The sequence below is a fragment of the Caretta caretta genome, chromosome 4, assembly GCF_965140235.1.
Source record: "Caretta caretta isolate rCarCar2 chromosome 4, rCarCar1.hap1, whole genome shotgun sequence".
Classification (NCBI taxonomy): domain Eukaryota; kingdom Metazoa; phylum Chordata; order Testudines; family Cheloniidae; genus Caretta; species Caretta caretta.
This window is the reverse complement of record NC_134209.1, coordinates 61,790,442-61,810,014: the sequence shown is the minus strand read 5'-3', so window position 1 is coordinate 61,810,014 and position 19,573 is coordinate 61,790,442. Positions and strand designations below refer to the sequence as shown.

Genomic DNA, 19,573 nt, shown 5'->3' with positions numbered 1-19,573 from the left:
AATGTACAAACACCATTTGGCCTTTAGATTTAATAAAGGAATTTGATTGAATTTGGGCCATGATAATAGCTTGCATAACCAATGATGTCAATAAACTTCCAACAATGTTAAATTGGCATTATTAATTATAGTTATTACTGTTGGACTTGCTTCATGGCAGCACAGCTCCATTGTGTTCCCAGAGGCTTGTTCAGTAGGGTTCAGAGTTAACATCCTATTAAGATGGGGGAATTCACTCATCTGTTAGAGCTGCTGTTTGAGGTTGTCTGGCTACTGTTAAGTACTGATGTATTGGGCCTTATCTGGAAGGTTTTCTTTATAATCAGAAGGGCTAGAAACTTCAGCTGATGTAAGTTCAGTGTACAGTAATTCCATTTGACTTTAAAAATTAAAACAATTATGGGGTAAAAAGGCAAGGATAAAATGTATGGGGGATCTGAAATCCATGGACTGTGTAAATTCCCCACACTGAGCCTGATCCACAGCCCATTTAAGTCAGTGGCTGTCCTTCTCTTGACTTCATTGGACTTTGAACCATGCCCATAGATTTCTATTTTCCTTTCCCATAACTCATAATTACGTGTTTGAACTGGATTTACTCTTACTACCACCTGAACTGGGAATGGGAAGCTGGATCGTATGCAAAACCAAGCTCTTAGGCTGGGTCTATTCTTGGCTATACATTTACTAAATGTCAAAGCTTCTGTTTCTGTTTTCCCCTTAGTGTGCATGGTGTGGAATTTGTTTTTGCTACTTGCACATATTCTTGTGTATGTTGCAACAGTTCATAAAAATATTAGACAATTCCCACTTCTATCTGTATGACTGTACCTTTCACTCTGGTATTGCTAACCAGTGAGTGAAGAAGGGTTTAAAATCCTGCTCCTGGGGCAAAGCAGGTGTCTTGTCACATAGCTGTCTGGGGTGATATGAATGGTTTGTTTAAAGATTGGCTGGAACCAACCCATAGCAATGGAAGACCCTGCATACTGGAATGGAATGGAAACATCAAGGACTGAACAATTAATACATCCATGGCAGGCTTCCAGCAAGCAAGACGTGTGAACTTAACATGGTTTTACAGCCAGAGAACAATGGATGGAGGAGGTGGTGATTAGGAATTGTGTCAAAGTATGTCTACACTGAAACAGAACACCAGTGGTAGGCCTAGTCAGCTGATCCATGAGCAGGGGTCAGGCTTCAGGGTTGTAAAATTGCCATGTAGACGTTTGGGCTCAGGCTGGGAAGCCAAGTCAGCTGACCTGGGCCAGCCACAGCTGTTCTTTTACAGTGTGTACGTACACACGCACACACACACACACAGTGTGGCACAGGTCTCTTACCTGAAGCTAAGACAAAAAGAACAAAGTGAGACAGAGAAAGGAAACCAAGATGGTTCGTCCAGCCGCATGGCTCGTGGGAGCTCTCATTTTAGCCAACATGGACTACGTCTTAACCTTTGCTTCTCTCATCTAAGGACTTCCCGATCCAATATTTCAGTTGACCTGAAGAAGAGTTCTGTGTGGCTCAGAAGCTTCTCTCTCTCAACAAAAGAAGTAGGTCCAATAAAAGATCTTACCTCACACACCTTGTGTGTCTAATAAACCCTACTCTTTTTGGAAAAGGTGGCATGGAATTGCTGCAGATACCTGTGGGAGTGCATTGATAAGTTTCTGAACAGGAGTCTATCTCAGTAGGACTCACTGGGCAAAGTGCACAATGAGAAATGAGTGCAGGAGCCCAAGGCTCAGTCTAGGAGGTGTTGGAGGCTACCCTTGTAGCAGTGACCCTGAGGGAGTCTAGCACACTGAGGGGATTCTCCCAAGGGACTGCTTAAAGGCTGGGCATGGCACAGATCCTGTGGATCTGACATTGGTTTCTCTCTGCCACATTAAATACACGATCCAGTTAGTTCCAGAGTCAAAAAGCAAGAATAGAAATCTTGTACAGTGAAATGTGCTGTGATGTTTTTGGTCTATTGTAGCTGATTACTGCTGGGGGAATTCTGTGCCAAAAAATTAAAAGTTCTGTGTGCAATATTTTAAAATTCTGCATATTTTTTTTTCAAAATAGCACAATATAACATGCCAGTTTAAATAGGTATTTTGAAATAAATTACCAACATAATTTAATCAGCAAGTATGTCTGTAACAATACATATTTAAAAAAATAATCAGGAAATATATATTTTGTTTTTTGGTGGGAATCAGGGGTAATGCAGGAGCTGACAGAAGGAGCCTGCAAGAGTACCGGGTAAGTTGTTGGGTGTGGGTAGGAGAAGTATGGAACAGTGTTGGGGGTTTTGGGGGGTTTTTTGGGGGGGCTTGTTAAGGAGTTGCGGGGGCTGACCCCAGCCTCCGTCAGGCACATCTGCACACCCCCTGTCCCTGCCTGTCCCTGCACCCTCCTACCCCATCCATGTCTGTCCCTGCACTGCCTTGTCCCCTCCCCATGTGGCCCTGCAGCCCCCCTCCCATTCAGGCCCTGGCCCAATGCTGTCACCCCATTAGCCCTTCGGAATCCCAGTCTCTGACCCCCTCCCACAGCAGCCCCCTGTGCCCCGCTCTGTCTGTCGTGTGCCTGCTCACCTGGCCCTGCTGTGAAGAATGCAGCCTCTTCCCCTTCCCTCTGTCTGCTGGCTGTCCTCTCTTCTGGTGCCACAGCAACCCCTTGTGGGTGAAAGGTGTAACTGCAGCACCTTGCCAGCAGAATCTCTATTCGGTGGAGAAAAAAAACAAATCTGCAGTGGGACATGAATTCTGCATATGCACAGTGGTGCAGAATTTTCTCAGGAGTAGCTGATGTATCAAAGGCCATAAAGAAGCATATCAATTTGTCTTCTCTTCCAGACATTTGCAGCAGTGTTCAAACAATAACTGAGGAAGCTTTTTTTTTAAAGGCATTGGAAATGCACTACGCTGAGAAACATGCATTTTACACTAGCTTAGCAGTTTTAGATATTCTATGGAAATAATACATAGCTCTTATACAGCAATTTTCATCTAGAGATTGCAAAGCACTTTACAAGGGAAGGCAGGTATTACTATCCCCAATTTACAGATGGGGAAACTGAGGCACGGATCAGTCAAGTGACTTGACAAGCTCAGCCAGCAGGTCAGTATCAGAATGAGGAATGGAATCCACAGTTCATGATGCCCAGTTCAGTCCCCTGTGCATTGGAGCAGTGATTTATCACAAACTAATTATTCTTTTATGCTTTTTCCCTTCTCACTCCATCCCCTGCATCTCCCTACGTGATTCTTACTGAAGAGATTCTGTCGGTTCCATCTATATAGAAATTCCCTGCTGACCCCACTGAGAAGGCAAATCCCAGCAGGGTACTGAACTCCTGCCGTAAGAGAGCAGATGGTTGGTGTAATGAAGCCAAAAGCATTTTAAGTATAACTCATGTAGGATCAAGTAATCTGTTTTAGTGGTGTTATACTGTCAAAGCTGTTAGGTTTTGCCTCTAGAAAAGCAGAAAAGAGTTGAGCTTTGGATAAGGCCATTTCTAAAATGTACTGGGAGAGTATAAATGTCCTAAAAGCCCAATAATAGCTGAAACAGTGCAGCTGCTATTAAAGAAAATCTATTCTTGTAGTCCAGTGTTTTGGACTGTACACTAATAAGTTCTGGAGACAATGGATTATCTTATTCTTATAGTGATATATATATTAGACAATCAGATTTGTTTTGTTTTTTTTCCATGGAGTTCTTTATGTTTTGTTCCTTAAGGCTGGAATACCGATTTTGTTTGTATGGCTACTTCTTACTCTGCACTTGAGCAAAGTAAATATTAATATTAGTAATAATTTTTTATTTAATAACTGAGCATTAAGGAACTGGTTTGACTGTGAATGTCCTCACTTATTGCTGGCCCAAGATCCCTCTAGTCTGTTGAATTTAACAATTAGAAGCCTGATTAAATTTAGTTCTAATTTATACAGGAGATAAAAATGTGTTCCTGTGTTTAAACATGGTTTGGATAATGTTTCTGTTAACATAGTTGTCAGTGCAACAATATGACCATTTTAAAAACAAAGGACAATTTTTGCCCTGCTTGACATTCCTTAGAGCCTAAGATTCAGATCTGAGACTGACACAACCTACAACCCCGAGGCAGTGGCTCTCAACCTATATAGAGACTACTATACCTCTTTCAGGAGTCTGATTTGCCTTGCATACCCCCAAGTTTCACCTACCTTAAAAACTACTTGCTTCCAAAATCAGACATAAAAAGACACAAGTGTCACAGCACACTGTTGCTGAAAAATTGTTTACTTTCTCATTTTTACCATATAATTATAAAATAAATCAATTGGAATATAAATATTGTACTTGCATTTCAGTGTATAGTGTATATAGAGCAGTATAAACAAGTCATTGTTGGTATGAAATTTTAGTTTGCACTGACTTTGCTAATGCTTTTGATGTAGCCTTTTGTAAAACTAGGTGAATATCTAGATGAGTTGATGTACCCTTTGGAAGATCTCTGCGTACCCCCAGAGGTATAAGCACCACTGCCCTGAAGTAATTTTTGGGGTAGAACAGGTTATAAATCAGAGCAAAATTACACCTGAGGTGCGATTCTCCACAACCTTGTGCTCTAGTGTAGGCATTTACACCCAGGCAAAGTGAGTGTAAAACACTACTGGCCACAGAAGAGAGTGGAGAATTAGGCCCCTCGTGTAATAAACATTTACGAAAAACTGGGATTGTTCTGAATTTATACCAGTGTGACTGACATCAGAAATTGGCCCACTAATTTTTCTGAAATTACTCAAATCAGGGAGAAAATTACATATATTCCAGATTCTAAGTACCAAAAACACTCCACTCTGTCACTTACAATAATATTTCCACTTTGATTTATCTGTGCTACAGAAATAGACAGCAGAGGGAGCAAGCTGAACAAACTCAGTTTCTGATTGTGCTGATATAACTGATAGAAACAACGGTGCCAATTATTATTGAGATTCTTTTGATATTTGAGATTTTGCATAAAGCCCCTGCTGCTGGAGACAAGTGATTATAAGTGAATAGCAGCTTTCATTTAAGAGAGAGTTTCTAGTCCTCATGGTTGCAGGAAGAAAAGCTTGGAATATGTGATCCAAGTGCACCCTAAAGGCACAAAACCTATCAGGCAACTATATGCATAACGTCTTAAAAATCATGAAGTTCATAATTTTGGGGGGGCTAATCCAGGATTTTTCAATATTTGTGGATGGCAATACTGCAGGGATGCGCTGTAGATTGTCATGGTACTATATATAGAGAACTTACACAGGACCTCAGGGAGAAAAATAGATGTTGGGCACCTGATCCATTTCAAGCTCTAGTTGTTCAGTGCCCCCTCAATTCTCACCAAATAATACAGAAGAAATACTATCTTCTATTATTCACACATCCTAGCCACTAGACATTGGTGGAATGAGATACTCTGTCACTGAGAGGTAGGTATGTATGTATATAAACATATAATTTTAAAGGGCATTAGATAAACTATGGGGTGAGATTCTTCCCTCATTTACACCCAATGCAACCACATATTGACTTTATTAGGTTGCATGGATGTAAGTTGGGAAAGAATTTGGCTCATAATATGGCCACCTGCGTATATAAAAGATTTATAACATAGATGGAATTAGGCACCTATGAGTTACTGTTTGTACATAAATTCTCCCCTCCCACGCCTACACACCCAGAGGTCCATTCAGTTTCTCTGTGGCTTTTTGGACATCATTATGCTTTTTCATTTTGGAAATTGAAAGACCATGTGCATCTCAGAAGCCTTATCCCAACCCTATGTTTCATCTCAGAGTAATCATTACAAAGCTTTCCTTGTACCAGTTCAGAGAGAGGTCTAAATCATGTATAAAAAAGCCAGAAAGCTGCCAGATGTCCCATTTTGTTTAGTGTTAGGTCTGATTTCTGCTCTGAGAGTGTCCACAACTGGGGAGGCTTTGGAGAGATTATCAAATCCTTCTAGCAGAAAGGTGCACAAGCACATCTGTTCAGCCATGTAAAAGCTGAGGATGCAGTGTGTTCAGAGTCTACCTGCTGCGGCATGTCATTTGCTAGAAGCCAATGATCTCTCACTTCTTGTGTCCCAAGAGCTACTACTAATCTGAAGGCTTCTCCTTGAAGAGTCTGGCTGTTCTCTGCAAAGTTATTGCTAACTCAAGGTGGGAATGTGGAGTCTGCAGAGTTCCCTCTGCTCTTCAGAGGGAAAAGAGTTAATGCAAAATACAAAGCTATAGCCCATCTTTCCTTTGGCTTAATTGTGAGAAGTTTAATGACTGATCTGAAAGCTGGCACAGTGAGGATGGGCAATGTGGGCCACTTATTCAGGGGGCACTACTCGGTGATTAGAGAGAGAGAAAAATAAACTGTTTTATAATCAGTTATGATTATGTCTTGTTAAAAATAAAACTGACTTGGTCATTTTTTAGCTGGTATAGTCAATGATTCATTCATAGATTAAGTTCAGAAGGGACTATTATGATCATCTAATCTGACTTCCTTTATAACAAGTCGGTGTTTCATAGGTGAATAATAATTTATAATACTGTAATCCATTAATAAATTATGGGAGCTGAGAGTTATTAGTGTTTCCAAGAGTTACTAATATTTCCTTCTCTCTCTATACAGCATCTCTAGTTTACAGTGAATAATCTTTAGAGCCCTCATGGCTGTTGTTTGAGATCCAGATCCTTTATGATTTACCTTTTGGATCAAAAGAAGATTTAAAGATTTTCCTGTTACTATTGACCAATTGCAGACAGATCCTGAACCCATCCTGCTTGCTCTTTAATCCTGTGGATTAAAGAAGATTCGGCGTGAGATCTGAAGAACTGCACTGTTTGTAAACCTCTCATCTCTTTTCACAGACACACGATAGACTCGTGGCATTACAGGATTCACTTTTTTTAACTTCTAACCTTATGGAGAGAGCTGAATTAATTAGTGAACCAGTTCCAATCAAAGGGATCTTTCCAGCAGTTTGTTACTCATGTGGATGTATTTTTTTTTATCCAGTCAATCAGGTGCGCTAAGGGGGGTGGGAGATGGAAGGCAGTTGCGCACATGTAGACCCTAATCCAATGCCCACTGAAGTCAGTGGGAGTCTTAGCATTGGGGTTGGACCAGGCCCTTACATGTGGTCAGCTTTTCAAAACTGTGACATTACAAATGTGACATTACTTATGGTCTGAGTCTGCAACCTTTATGTTGTGCCTATGCATGACATTAATGTTAAGTGCTGGTATCATGATGCTTGAGTGGCATACTACCTGTCCTATACATGCGTGAGTCTGACCACCATGGTATGTATCTGGATACTTAAAGGCTCCAACAATGATTGGAGTATCTGAAAAACTGAAAGTTTTTGAAGAAACTTAATGGAGTCTACCCAAATTCCATTAAATTTCAATGATAATTGGGTATCTAATTCCCTTAGGCTACGTCTACACTACTGCTGGATCAGCGCTCCAGGGATTGATGCACTGGGGGTTGATTTAGCAGGTCTAGTGAAGACCCGCCAAATCGACCGCAGATTGCTCTCCGGTCGACCCTGGTACGCCACCCTGAACAAGAAAAGTAAGGTAAGTCAATGGGCGAGTGCCTCCCATCGACCCAGCGTGGTGTAGACATCGCAGTCAGTCAACCTCAGCTACGTCGACTCCAGCTACGTTATTTACATAGCTGGAGTAGTGAAACTTAGGTCAATTTACTGCAGTAGTGTAGACATAGCCTCTGTCTAATTTGAAAATCCCAGCTTGTGACTCGCCCAAGGACCCACAGAAAGTCTGAGACAGAGCCAGGTATCCTGACTTCTAGTCCAATGCTTTAACTGCAAGTCCATCCTTCCTCCTTTCAATTGCTACTATTGCTAGGACCTCAGATCACGTGACTGTACAATGGCTGTACCACCAGTAGTGACAGGGTTCCTTATAGAAATCACTTTTTCAGATGCTGACATGCTTTCAAGCCAGACTTCCCACACTGAACATTTGCTACTAATTTTTGTTTCCCTCCCCTTCGCCCCCACTTTTTTTAAAATATCATCTTGCTCTTATATTCTTTTCCTCTTCTAATCAGCCAAGATGGGCCTGAATCACACCACCAGATTCAAACCCTTTCATATTTTGGGGAAGTTTGGATCTAAATCATTCTGGCTCTGTGCCATCTCTAATAGCCTGTAATTGTCTCCATAGTTCTTTTTTCATTTCTGTCTTTTTCTTCTCCTCTCCCTTCTGCCTTTCTCTCTTTTCATATTTATTATTTCTTTTCTCCATTTCCACGCACTCCCCTCCTCAGTCAATAGCTCTTTTATTCAACCCCACTCTCCCAGTCACTGACCCCTCTTGTTCACTGTCATTTTCCTCTGCTCTGACAGATGCTAACTCTTCCAACCTCTTCTATCTTTCAGAATTATTGTACTTTAAAATCCAGCAACCCATCCAGCATGTCAATTTCATAACATGGGAGCAGGTCTCCCATCCAGTGTTGTGTTGCTTAGCAACACATTTCTGTCTTCTCTGATCAGTCATTTCCTTACTCCGCTGCCTGCTGATGTAAGCACAACAAATGAAAGTAATATTACAGCAGCAATTGGTCTTGTCAGTATTTACTTATTATTATTGCTATGAAGGGGTTTATACGGATTTCTTCATGCCCTGCCTTGTTTAATACAGAGCTTATCTTTGTAGTATGTTTTCATAATTAATGTGCATTTACCGCATTTGGCCAACATTTTCAAAAAACTTTCAAAAGTGGCCACTAATTTTGAGTGCCTCTGTGGTTCAGTCCCCAAACTGAGACACTCATAGCTTCATTTTCATAGGTGCTGAGCACCAGAAGCTCCTACTGACTTGGAACTATGGAGTTCCACCTTTGAAAAATCTGGCCCTAGGTGCCTCAAATTTGGCACTTAAAAATTGAGGCACCCCAAATTAGTGGATACTTTCAATAATTTGGCTCTGTAACTCTTTCTGTCTACAGAAAAAGTACATCAGTGCTAACATTAAGATTTCAGAGTGAACCCAAATGATTCTATTAACTCCTTGATGCTTGTATCCCCCTGTGACAGGGTGGATTAGGCCCAGAGACTCCCTGTTGGAGGCCTCAGGGTCCTGCCACACTCATTTCAGGAAAGGAGCAGTGGAGAGGTCCTCCAAGTGGGCTAGTGTGGCTGCAGGGGAAGTAGCCAATCAGGGCCCAGGATGGCCCTATAAAAAGGAGCTACAGAGTCAGAGACAGTCAGTTCCTTGTTGCAGATAGAGGAGTTCTGCTTGTGCTTCTGGCTGGCTAAAGGAAACTACAGCACAAATAGACAGCTCGGTGCTAGTAGGAACCCAGGGAGTGAGGAAGAGCTCCTGCCTGGCTGCTGAGCCTGAGTTTAGAAGAGCCCTGAGCTAAGGGTAAGGCATTGTTGAAGGCTAAGGTCCTGGGAAAGAGGCCCAGGGAACTGAAGACAATTTTGCTAAAGGGACGCAGTGGTGCATGGCTGCTATTCCTAGGGTCCCTGCGTTGAGACCTGGAGCAGTGGGTGGGCCCGGGTTCCCTCCATAGACCACTGGGGAAGGGCCTACAACTGGACAGCAGTAAACTCCCAGAAAGGGGCCAAACAGTCAGTAGGCCCAGCTGGAGAGCTGGGGCCAGAACAGACTAAGAGGGCGAAACCATTGCCTACAGGTGGGAAGCCTTGGAGATACGGCCTTATACCAGGGCTGGGATGGGTTTAAAGACTGCACGCTCACCTGACTAGAAGGGGGATCTTGTGAGTGATGGGTGCTATGCTGTTACACCCCGTTCCTCAATACATCTGTTCTCTCTCTTCCTTCTTCTACCCCCCACTTCTATCTGCATCCCTCTGGTTTGGACTGGTGGACAAACTGTTTGACACAGAATGGTAAATGTTGCCTCCAGATGTCACAAAGAGAAGATTTATTCTCCTGGTTAGATGTGATGGACATGCTATTTGAGAAATAAGAAATTGACAGGTTAGAGAGCTTTTTTTTAATACTGTAATTGTGATGTGTCATAGTGTGTGTGTGTATATATATATATATCCACACCATTGCCCTCTGCTGGAATAAATCAGAACTGCTGGTGTGTGCCCTCTACAGTTACTGAACTGTTTTAGCTTCCTGAATAGGAGTATGCCCTTTGTCTAATGGACCAAAACCTCCATTTTAATCCCAAAGTCACTTGCATGTAGCTAACTGACAACCATCATATCTGCATCTATTTTGCCATTGATCATCATGTTATTTCTGTAGCAGATACAGGTTCACAAATCAGTGGAATAAGTGATGAAAAGAACTAATAAACAAGAGGAACTATGTTCTTCCCAAGGCTCAAACTGAGCAGGAGGCTAAGGACATAATTTCATTTATAAATTAATTGATTTTTATACGGTAGGGAGGTATGACAGGATGTATCAGGCCCTTTGAGGCCCCTGCTGGAGGCCTTTCAGTCCTACCACAGCCTGCCCCAAAAAGGGAGCAGTAGAGGTGGTTCCTCCAGCCTGCCTAGAGACCCAAGCAGAGCCCAGCAGGCTCATACTAAAAGGAGCTGCTGGACAGAGCAGATCAGTTGCAGGCTGGAGCCAGCGGAGCAAGGATGATGCTCCTGACTGGTTGCAGCAGTTCCAGTACCTGGACAGACCAGGCTAAAGCTAGAGGAGCGGAAATCATAGAATCCCAGAAGATTAGAGTTGGAAGAGATCTTAGGAGGTCATCTAGTCCAACCCCCTGCTCAAAGCAGGATCAACCCAAACTAAATCATCCCAGCCAGGGCTTTGTCAAGCCGGGCCTTAAAAACCTCTATGGATGGAGATTCCACCACCTCCCTAGGTAACCCATTTCAGTGCTTCACCACCCTCCTAGTGAAATAGTTTTTCCTAATATCCAATCTAGGCCTCCCCCACTGAAACTTGAGACCATTGCTCCTTGTTCTGTCATCTGCCACCACTGAGAACAGCTGAGCTCCATCCTCTTTGGAACGCCCCTTCAGGTAGTTGAAGGCTGCTATCAAATTCCGCCCCCACCCCCACTCTTCTCTTCTGCAGACTAAATAACCCCATTTCCCTCAGCCTCTCCTCATAAGTCATGTCCCCAGCCCCCTAATTATTTTCATTGCCCTCCACTGGACTCTCTCCAATTTGTCCACATCCTTTCTGGAGTGGGGGGCCCAAAACTGGACGCAATACTCTAGATGTGCCTCACCAGTGCCGAACAGAGGGGAATAATCACTTCCTTCAATCTTCTGGGAATGCTCCTACTGATGCAGCCCAATATGCTGTTAGCCTTCTTGGCAACAAGGGCACACTGCTGACTCATAACCAGCTTTTCGTCCACTGTTAGCCCCAGGTCCTTTTCCGCAGAACTGCCACTTAGCCAGTTGGTCCACAGCCTGTAGCAGTGCATGGGATTCTTCCGTCCTAAGTGCAGGACTCTGCACTTGTCCTAGCTGAACCTCATCAGATTTCTTTTGGCCCAATCCTCCCATTTGTCTAGATCTCTCTGGACCTTATCCCTACCCCCCAATGTATCTACGTCTCCCCACAGCTTAGTGTCAGCTGCAAACTTGCTGAGGGTGCAATCCATCCCATCATCCAGATCATTAATGAAGATGTTGAACAAAACAAGCCCTAGAACCAATCCCTGGGGCACTGCGCTTGAGACTGGGTGCCAACTAGATATCAAGCCGTTGATCACTACCCGTTGAGCCCGACGATCTAGCCAGCTTTCTATCCACCTTATAGTCCATTCATCCAGCCCAAACTTCTTTAACTTGCTGGCAAGAATACTGTGGGAGACCCAGGGCCGTCCCTAGCCATTGTGGTGCCCTACACAGTCTTCCCCCCAACCCGGGGGGGCTGTGTGGGGCCCCAGGCCTCGGTGGGGGCTGGGTGGTAGGGGGAAAACTGCCCCCCCAGCCCACTCTGCTCCGCTGGCTCCCAGCCTTGGAGGGCTGTGGCGAACCGCCCCCCCAGCACTCGCCAGCGGCGCAGCGGGGAGCCAGGGGAGCGAAGCAGGCTGGGGCTGGGTCGCTCCATTTACCATGCAGTGAGTGCAGTGTTGGGCCTGACTGCAGTCTTCAGGGGAGTGGGAGTGAGGCTGAGGCACAGCAGGGGTGGGAAGAGACGGGGCAGGGTGGGGCAGAGCAGGGGCAAAGGCCATGGGGAAGAGGTGGAGCAGGGGCTGGAGCAGTACGCAGCTGCGCAGGACACCAGGAAATGTGGTGCCCCAGATTTCCTCATGCCCTACACAGCTGCGTACTTTGTGTATGGGTAAGGACAGTCCTGGGGAGACCGTATCAAAAGCTTTGCTGAAGTCAAGGTATACCACATCCACGTCTTTCCCCATACCTACAGAGCCAGTTATGTCCTCATAGCAGGCAACCAGGTTGGTCAGGTATGACTTGCCCTTGGTGAATCCACGTTGACTGTTCGTGATCACCTTCCTCTCCTCCAAGTACTTCAAAATGGATTCCTTGAGGACCTGCTCCATGATTTTTCCAGGGACTGAGGTGAGGCTGACCAGTCTGTAGTTCCCCGGATTCTCTTTCCCTTTTTAAAAGATGGGCACTATATTTGCCTTTTTCCAATTGTCCGGGACCTCCCTCAGTTGCCATGACTTTTCGAAGATAATGGCCCCATGGACTTGTGCATGTCCAGCTTTTCTAAATAGTCCTTAACCTGTTCTTTCACCACTGAGGGCTGCTCAGCTCCTCCCCATACTGTGCTGCCCAATGCAGCAGTCTGGAAGCTGACCTTGTCTGTGAAGACCAAGGCAAAAAAAGCATTGAGTACTTCAGCTTTTTCCACATCCTCTGTCACTACGTTGCCTCTCCCATTCAGTAAGAGTCCCACACTTTCCCTGACCACCTTCTTGTTGCTATCATACCTGGAGAAACCCTTCTTGTTACCCTTCACATCCCTTGATAGCTGCAACTCCAACTGTGCTTTGGCCTTCCTGATTACACCTCTGCATGCTCAAGCAATATTTTTATACTCCTCCCTAGTCATCTGTCCAAGTTTCCACTTCTTGTAAACTTCCTTTTTGTATTTAAGCTCACCAAAGATTTCTCTGTTAGGCCAATCTGATTGCCTGCCATATTTGCTATTCTTTCTGCACGTTGGAAGGTGTTCCTGGCCAGCCATGGGGGTGCAAGGGGAATCTTCAGCCAAAACTTGAGGGTGAAGGTAAAGCTGAAGGGGATGCAGGAAAGTGGCCCAGGAAACAGAAGCAGCAGGTAGTTAAAGGGAAGCAGCAGGCAGCTGCCACTTATAGGATCCCTGGGTCGGGACCCAAAGTAGTGTGTGGGCTGGGTACCATGCCTCCTCCCTCCCCACTGGCAGAGTAGCCAAAGCCCTGAGGAAAGGGAGTTCGCACAGGCCCAGGGAGTGGGCTGAAGACCCTGAAGAGGGTCAGCATTGTGGACTTTGATATTCCGAAGGGGACTGAACTGAGAGAGCTACTCAGCTAGGGTCAGTTGCCAGGAGGTGAAGAGTCTCCAAGTAGGGAGTTCGGGGGGAGGGGGCAAGCGCTGCTCCATCCCAGAGCAGGGACCATTGGAGAAGCACCATTTGAAACCTGGCTCAGATGGCGGCTGAGCACTAAGCCTGGAGAGAGGGCTAAAGATACTAACTGAGGCTATTGGGATAGGCCGTGTTGGACTGTGTACTCTGGAAGGGGGTTGTTTTGTTGTACACCTAAAGCCTGTGTGTGACTCGGCTGGAGGGCTCAGTCATTGAAAACCTGCCTGAGATGTTAACTGCCAGCAGGAGTCACCGCAAGGAGAGGGAGAGAATGTGTGTGTAAGTACAGGGGCGGGCACACACACTTCACAGGAAGCGCTCATAGGAGGTGAGTGCCCCAGCACTGGAGCACAGAAGGAAGGCATATTTCTCTTGGTATATATTTTTCCATTGAGCTTTGGTTCTAACCAACTGTGCCACCACCAATGTGGGGAGTACATGTGGGGCTACTCATTGCTTCTCTTCTTTACTAAACCAACCTTTCGGATGGTGTATCTGGATATAGTTCATATATCTCTATGCAGTTAAATGTAGAGAGGCTCAAACCAAGCCCTTGACCTAATCTTCAGATCTCCTGCCCTTAATTTCTTCTTCAGGAGAGAACCAGAATCTCAGTGTGATAGGTTCGGTCACAGAGACCCTCTTGGGACTGTCACCTGACATGCTGAGATTACCTCTGAGCCTGTTTTCCCTGCCAGTTTGGGACTCCAGAACAATGCCTTGTTGAGCCAGACACGTTAGCCTGCTACAACACAGACCCAGATCTGGTCCACGTCCCCAAAGCTGTAGACTTTAACCAAAAACTGCTCAGCAGGTCACGTATCTCCAGCACCCAGACACTCAGTTCCCAATGGGATCCAAATCCCAAATAAATCCCGTTTTACTCTGGATAAAGCTTATACAGGATAAACTCGTAAACTGTCCGCCCTCTATAACACTAATAAAGAGATGTACAGCTGTTTGCTCCCCCAGGTATTAATCACTTACTCTGGGTTAATTAATAAACAAGTGATTTTATTAAGTATAAAAAGTAGGATGTAAGTCGTTTCAAGTAATAGACAGAACGAAGTAAGTCACCAAGCAAAAACATGCAAGTCTAAGCCTAATACATTAAGAAACTGATTACAGGTAAAATCTCACCCTCAGAAATGTTCCAATAAGCTTCTTTCACAGACTACACTCCTTCCTAGTCTGGGTCCAATCCTTTCCCTGATACAGTCCTTGTTAGTTCCAACAGACATCTTAGGTGGAAAAGAGGGGCTTTCTCATGACTGCAGCCCCTTTGTTCTGTTCTACTCCCTTTTATAGCTTTGGCACAAAGCGGAAATCTTTTCTCTCTGGGTCCCTACCCCTCCTTCTAAATGGAAAAGCACCAGGTTTAAAATGGATTCCAGTATCAGGTGACATATTCACATGTCCTGTGAGACCCCAGCCTCCATTCTTCCTGGGCTGGCTCACATGAACACAGGAAGGTTTGCAGGTAAATAAACCATTTACAACCAATTGTCCTAGTCAATGGGAGCCATCAAGATTCTAAACCACCATTAATGGCCCACACTTTGCATAATTACAATAGGACCTCAGAGTTATACTTCATATTTCTAACTTCAGATACAAGAAAGATACATGCATACAAATAGGATGAACACACTCCGTAGATTCTAAACTTTGTAATGATACCTTACAAGAGACCTTTTGCATAAAGCATATTCCAGTTACATCATATTCACACTCATAAGCATATTTCCATAAAACATATGGAATGCAACAGATCTGAATAGTCTCAAACTAGTGATCCAAAACAGATATGAATCTAATTTTCCCCAAACTTTGGGGTATTCAGAATAGGTTTGTGAATTCAGCCCATTATTGAAAAAGGGTCTGAGACATGAACTCAGATTTAAACCTGGATCAGGCTTTGGGGTTCAGATCTGGGGTTTTAGTTTAGCTTATCCATATAGAAATCCAAAGCATGCTAATGAGCTGTGATAAGAAGGACTCCTCTCCTGGGCACTCTCCTTTTTAAATGAACTGTGGTCTGCTTAGAAATATTTTAACTTCAGGCCCTTTAGAGAGACAAATGGTCTTACCATGGAAGTGTAAGATCTGCCAGTGGCTTGAAATTCTTAGATGGAATTAGAGTTATAGAAGTTATATTGTTATAAGCTAATAATAATATAACTACTTGTGCTCAATTCTGCCCTCAACTACATGAATGCTATTCCTCTTGAAGTCAATGGAAACTACAGCTGTATAACTCAGGGCAGAATTGATGGTCCAGACCCTCAGCTAGTATAAATCCCCTCCATTTAGGTCAATGAAACAACACGAATATTCACCAACTGAGGATCTGGCACTGTTTTATTTTAACCTCTGATTGGGTAAAAAGAGAGAAGTTACTAATACTGACCACATTCAGCCCCAGCATAAGCAGGTGAAATATATTGAAGCCACTGAGAGTCATGCCAGTTTGTGAGAGCACAGTGTATGTGAAGGAAAATGTGCATCTATCCCAATGACTCCCAACCTGTTTTTTGCCTAGACTGGCTAATTTCCCAGTGCATATTTAATTGCCTTTTTTCTTAGTAACAGAGAGATTGTTCTGGAGAAAATGGATAACTGCTGATAAATTAGTAGAGTGTGAAAGTGAAAACTGTTCCGGCTCCAAAAGGGCCTTAGTTCTGCCTGCACAATCCAAATGTTTCTTCATGTATTTCATTTATCCAGCTCTAAAAAAGGAAATGAAACAGGTAACATCAACTTGGGATATTTATTTTTAGGTAACACTTTTTGTTCCCTCTCTCAGTGGCAGAACTATTTTCATCTCCAAAAACAGTGCTATAAATATGTTCCATTGAGATACTGGGCCTCTGACGTGTTTAAGCAAATCGCCTTGCTGTGCATGACAACAATGGGCTGAAGAAATAATTTCCTCCCATTCCACGGTGCTCTCTCACCCCATTGACAAAAAGTCCTATTAGCTCAAAGTCCATTAGTTCTTTACCTGATGACTGGGGGAATACTCGAGGGAATCTGCATGTTAACTGTTGCAGTGATATCAAGTAGAAATGTCCTATTATTGCCTATTCCTAGATTATATTATACACTTCATTTCCTTGGATTTCAAGGGCCTAATTCTCCATTGCGTTACATCTCGTTTAGTGCAGAGTGAATGCAAACTACTACCATATCAGAATGATAACATTGCACACCCACTTTGCACTGGTGTAAATGACTACACAAGACGCAAGGAAGCATCAGGTTCTTCATCATCTCTTTGTTCCCAGTGCAAATGTATCCTGAAACTGGTGTGCTACTGTGTTTGTTTAACCCTCGGTGACCAAGGTCTTGCATACACATTTTGTAAGCTGGCATTCTTCTGATACAGAAAAATTATTCTGCCCTTTGTATGAGCAGTAACTCCCATGAATACTAGTGGGAGCTGTACACAAATGCTTAGTTTCTTGGACATTATTTCTAACCAACTAAATTTTAATTGGGCAAACCTAATATTTTAATGGGACTACTTTAAGGCCTCTACGTTTTTTTCATAAAAATACCTCCTTTTTATGGTACACTCTTTGCACTCCCCAAGGAGATGATCAACGGTTTCCTGGACCTTGCTCGTCCCACTTAATCTATCTTTGTTTATTTATTAAAAACAAATTACTATTTAAGCCGCAATGGCCAGTTAAAATTCTAAACAGAGCTACTTCACTCTGTCTCTCAGGGCCTTGGCGTATATCAGCATTTTTTTACTCTTGAGCATATTTCATGGAATATTTTTCCCTTCCTTTCTTTTGGGTATAGATCCTGCCATTCCGCTCTCAACTCAATTTTAATTATATTTTTAAACTCCAGTTTCCTTGAAGGGAGCTCTAAATTAATTTGCTCATTTTAAACATTTTTTTTGCCACTTTTTCTGCCAGCTCATTGCCCACAACCCCTCCATGCTCTGAGATCCTGGGTCTGCCCTGCTATGAGGGAGGCAGCATTATGCTGTTCCCTTTCTCCCAGCTCATCCCCTCTCTGCAATGCTCCTTGCCCTTAAAGAAACAGTACCAGGGTTTTGTCCCAACCCCTACTTACTCCTGGGACCACTTCCTCTTTCCCAATATCTCCCAGATCCTTACATCTATAATCCGACCTTTCAATGCTTAAAGAGCCATGCCAGGTGGCAAGGTGGACTGACCAGTTGGAATACTGACCTTAAGAAGCAGCCTGCCCCATCACAGGCACACATGCTTAAATCTGTGTTTGCTGCTTTTAAAAATTACTCATTAAGGGCTAGTGTATGCCTGGCTCTTATGCAGGTGGCCAGGAAGGTGGAAAGGGCACAAGGAGACTTGTGTGGCTTGTGTAGGTGCCATTGCAGCTTCTGTATCATGGGCTGTACCCTTCCTGTGTCTCTGAGAGCACCCAGGGCCACAAAGGGAGTGAGGAAGGAGGTGGGGCTATGGCCCTCCCTGACTCTGGAGTTCCCCTCCCCAGCACATGGAGAAGAATGGATGCTTAGTGTCAGAGGATGAGCTCTCCCTACACACACTGGGGAGTTTGGGAAGGTATGCTGCATTGACATTGGTAGAATACCTCCAGAGCTAAATTTGGCCTATGATTTTAAAGGGCAGTGCCCCTTTAAAAATATTTTCCCCATTCAGCTAGGAGAAAAATGACTGGAGGAAAGATAACAATAAATAAATATTAAGCAAACTGCAGCTTAGATTATACCCATCGAGGTCCTGGAATTGCATGACTGAAGAAAGTGGCACTTCAACTTTCAAGTAGCTTTAGCTTTCAACTTGTGCTTAGGTTTCCTGATGGCAGGAATTATGCACTTGATGATGGATGTGGGAGAGATTGTTAACAGCCTATCTCATTAAAATATCTCTGTTCAATGCATGGGAGGCAGTGTGCACTAGGATAGAGCATAGGCGTAAGCATCAGGAGCCTTTGGTTCAATTCGTATATAACATAAGACTAGCCTTACTGTGTCAGAACACTGGTCCATCTAACCCAGTATCTTGTCTTCTGAGAGTGGCGAGTGCTAGTTGCTTCAGAAGGAATTAACAGAACAGGGCCATTTTGAGTGATCCATCCCTGGTCGTCCAGTCCCAGTTTCTGGCAGTCAGAGGTTTAGAGACACCTGGAGCATGGGGTTGAGTGCCTGACCATTGCTGAACCTATCCTCCATGATCTTAGCTAATTCTTTTTTGAACCCAGTTATAGTTTTAGCCTTCAAAACATCCACAGGTTGACTGTGTATTTGTGTGTTTTGTTTATTTTAAACCTACTGCCTGTTAATTTCAATAAGTGACCAGTCCCAGTCTTTTTAACCTCTTGTTGTATTATTCCATTACCCCAATCATTCTTGTTGCCATTCTCTGTACCTTCTCCAATATATCTTTTTTGAGATGGGGTGACCAGAACTGCACCACTATTTAAGATGTGGGTATACCATGCCTTTATATAGTGGCATTATGATATTTTCTGTTTTATTATTTATCTCTTTCCTAATGGTTCCTAACATTCTATTAGGTTTTTGACTACCGCTGCATATTGAGGGGATGTTTTCAGAGAACTATACACGATGACTCCAAGATCTCTCTTTTGAGTGGTAATAGCTAATTTAGACCCATCAATTGGGATTTTTTTTCCAATGTACATTACTTTGCACTTCTCAACATTGAATTTCATTGGCCATTTTGTTGCCTAGACTCTCAGTTTAGTGAGATCCCTTTGTAACTCTTCCCAGTCAGCTTTGGACTTAACAATCTTGAGTAATTTTGTGTCATCTGCAAATTTAGCCACCTTACTGTTTCACCCTTTTTTCCAGATCATTATGAATGTTGGGGGACACCACTATTTACCTCTCTCCATTGTGAAAACTGACTATTTATACCTACCCTTTGTTTCCTATCTTTTAACCAGTTACTGATCCATGAGGGGACCTTTTCCTCTTATCCCATGACTGCTCACTTTGCTTAAGAACTTTTGAGGGACCTTGTCAAAGGCTTTCTGACAGTC

General features: G+C 43.6%; 1 protein-coding gene across 2 annotated transcripts in view; it reads right to left on the bottom strand.

Annotated features, from left to right (window-relative positions):
* The window catches only part of MGST2 (microsomal glutathione S-transferase 2), a 66,984-nt gene that overhangs the window by 32,999 nt on the left and 14,412 nt on the right, over positions 1–19,573 (bottom strand). Inside the window, exon 2 of one of the 2 annotated variants that reach the window (XM_075127685.1) lies at positions 2,589–2,714. The exons of the other annotated variant lie outside the window; for it this stretch is intronic. Coding sequence (XP_074983786.1) covers positions 2,589–2,714 — 126 coding nt within the window. The remainder of the gene's footprint in view (positions 1–2,588; positions 2,715–19,573) is intronic. 2 annotated transcript variants of the gene reach the window in all.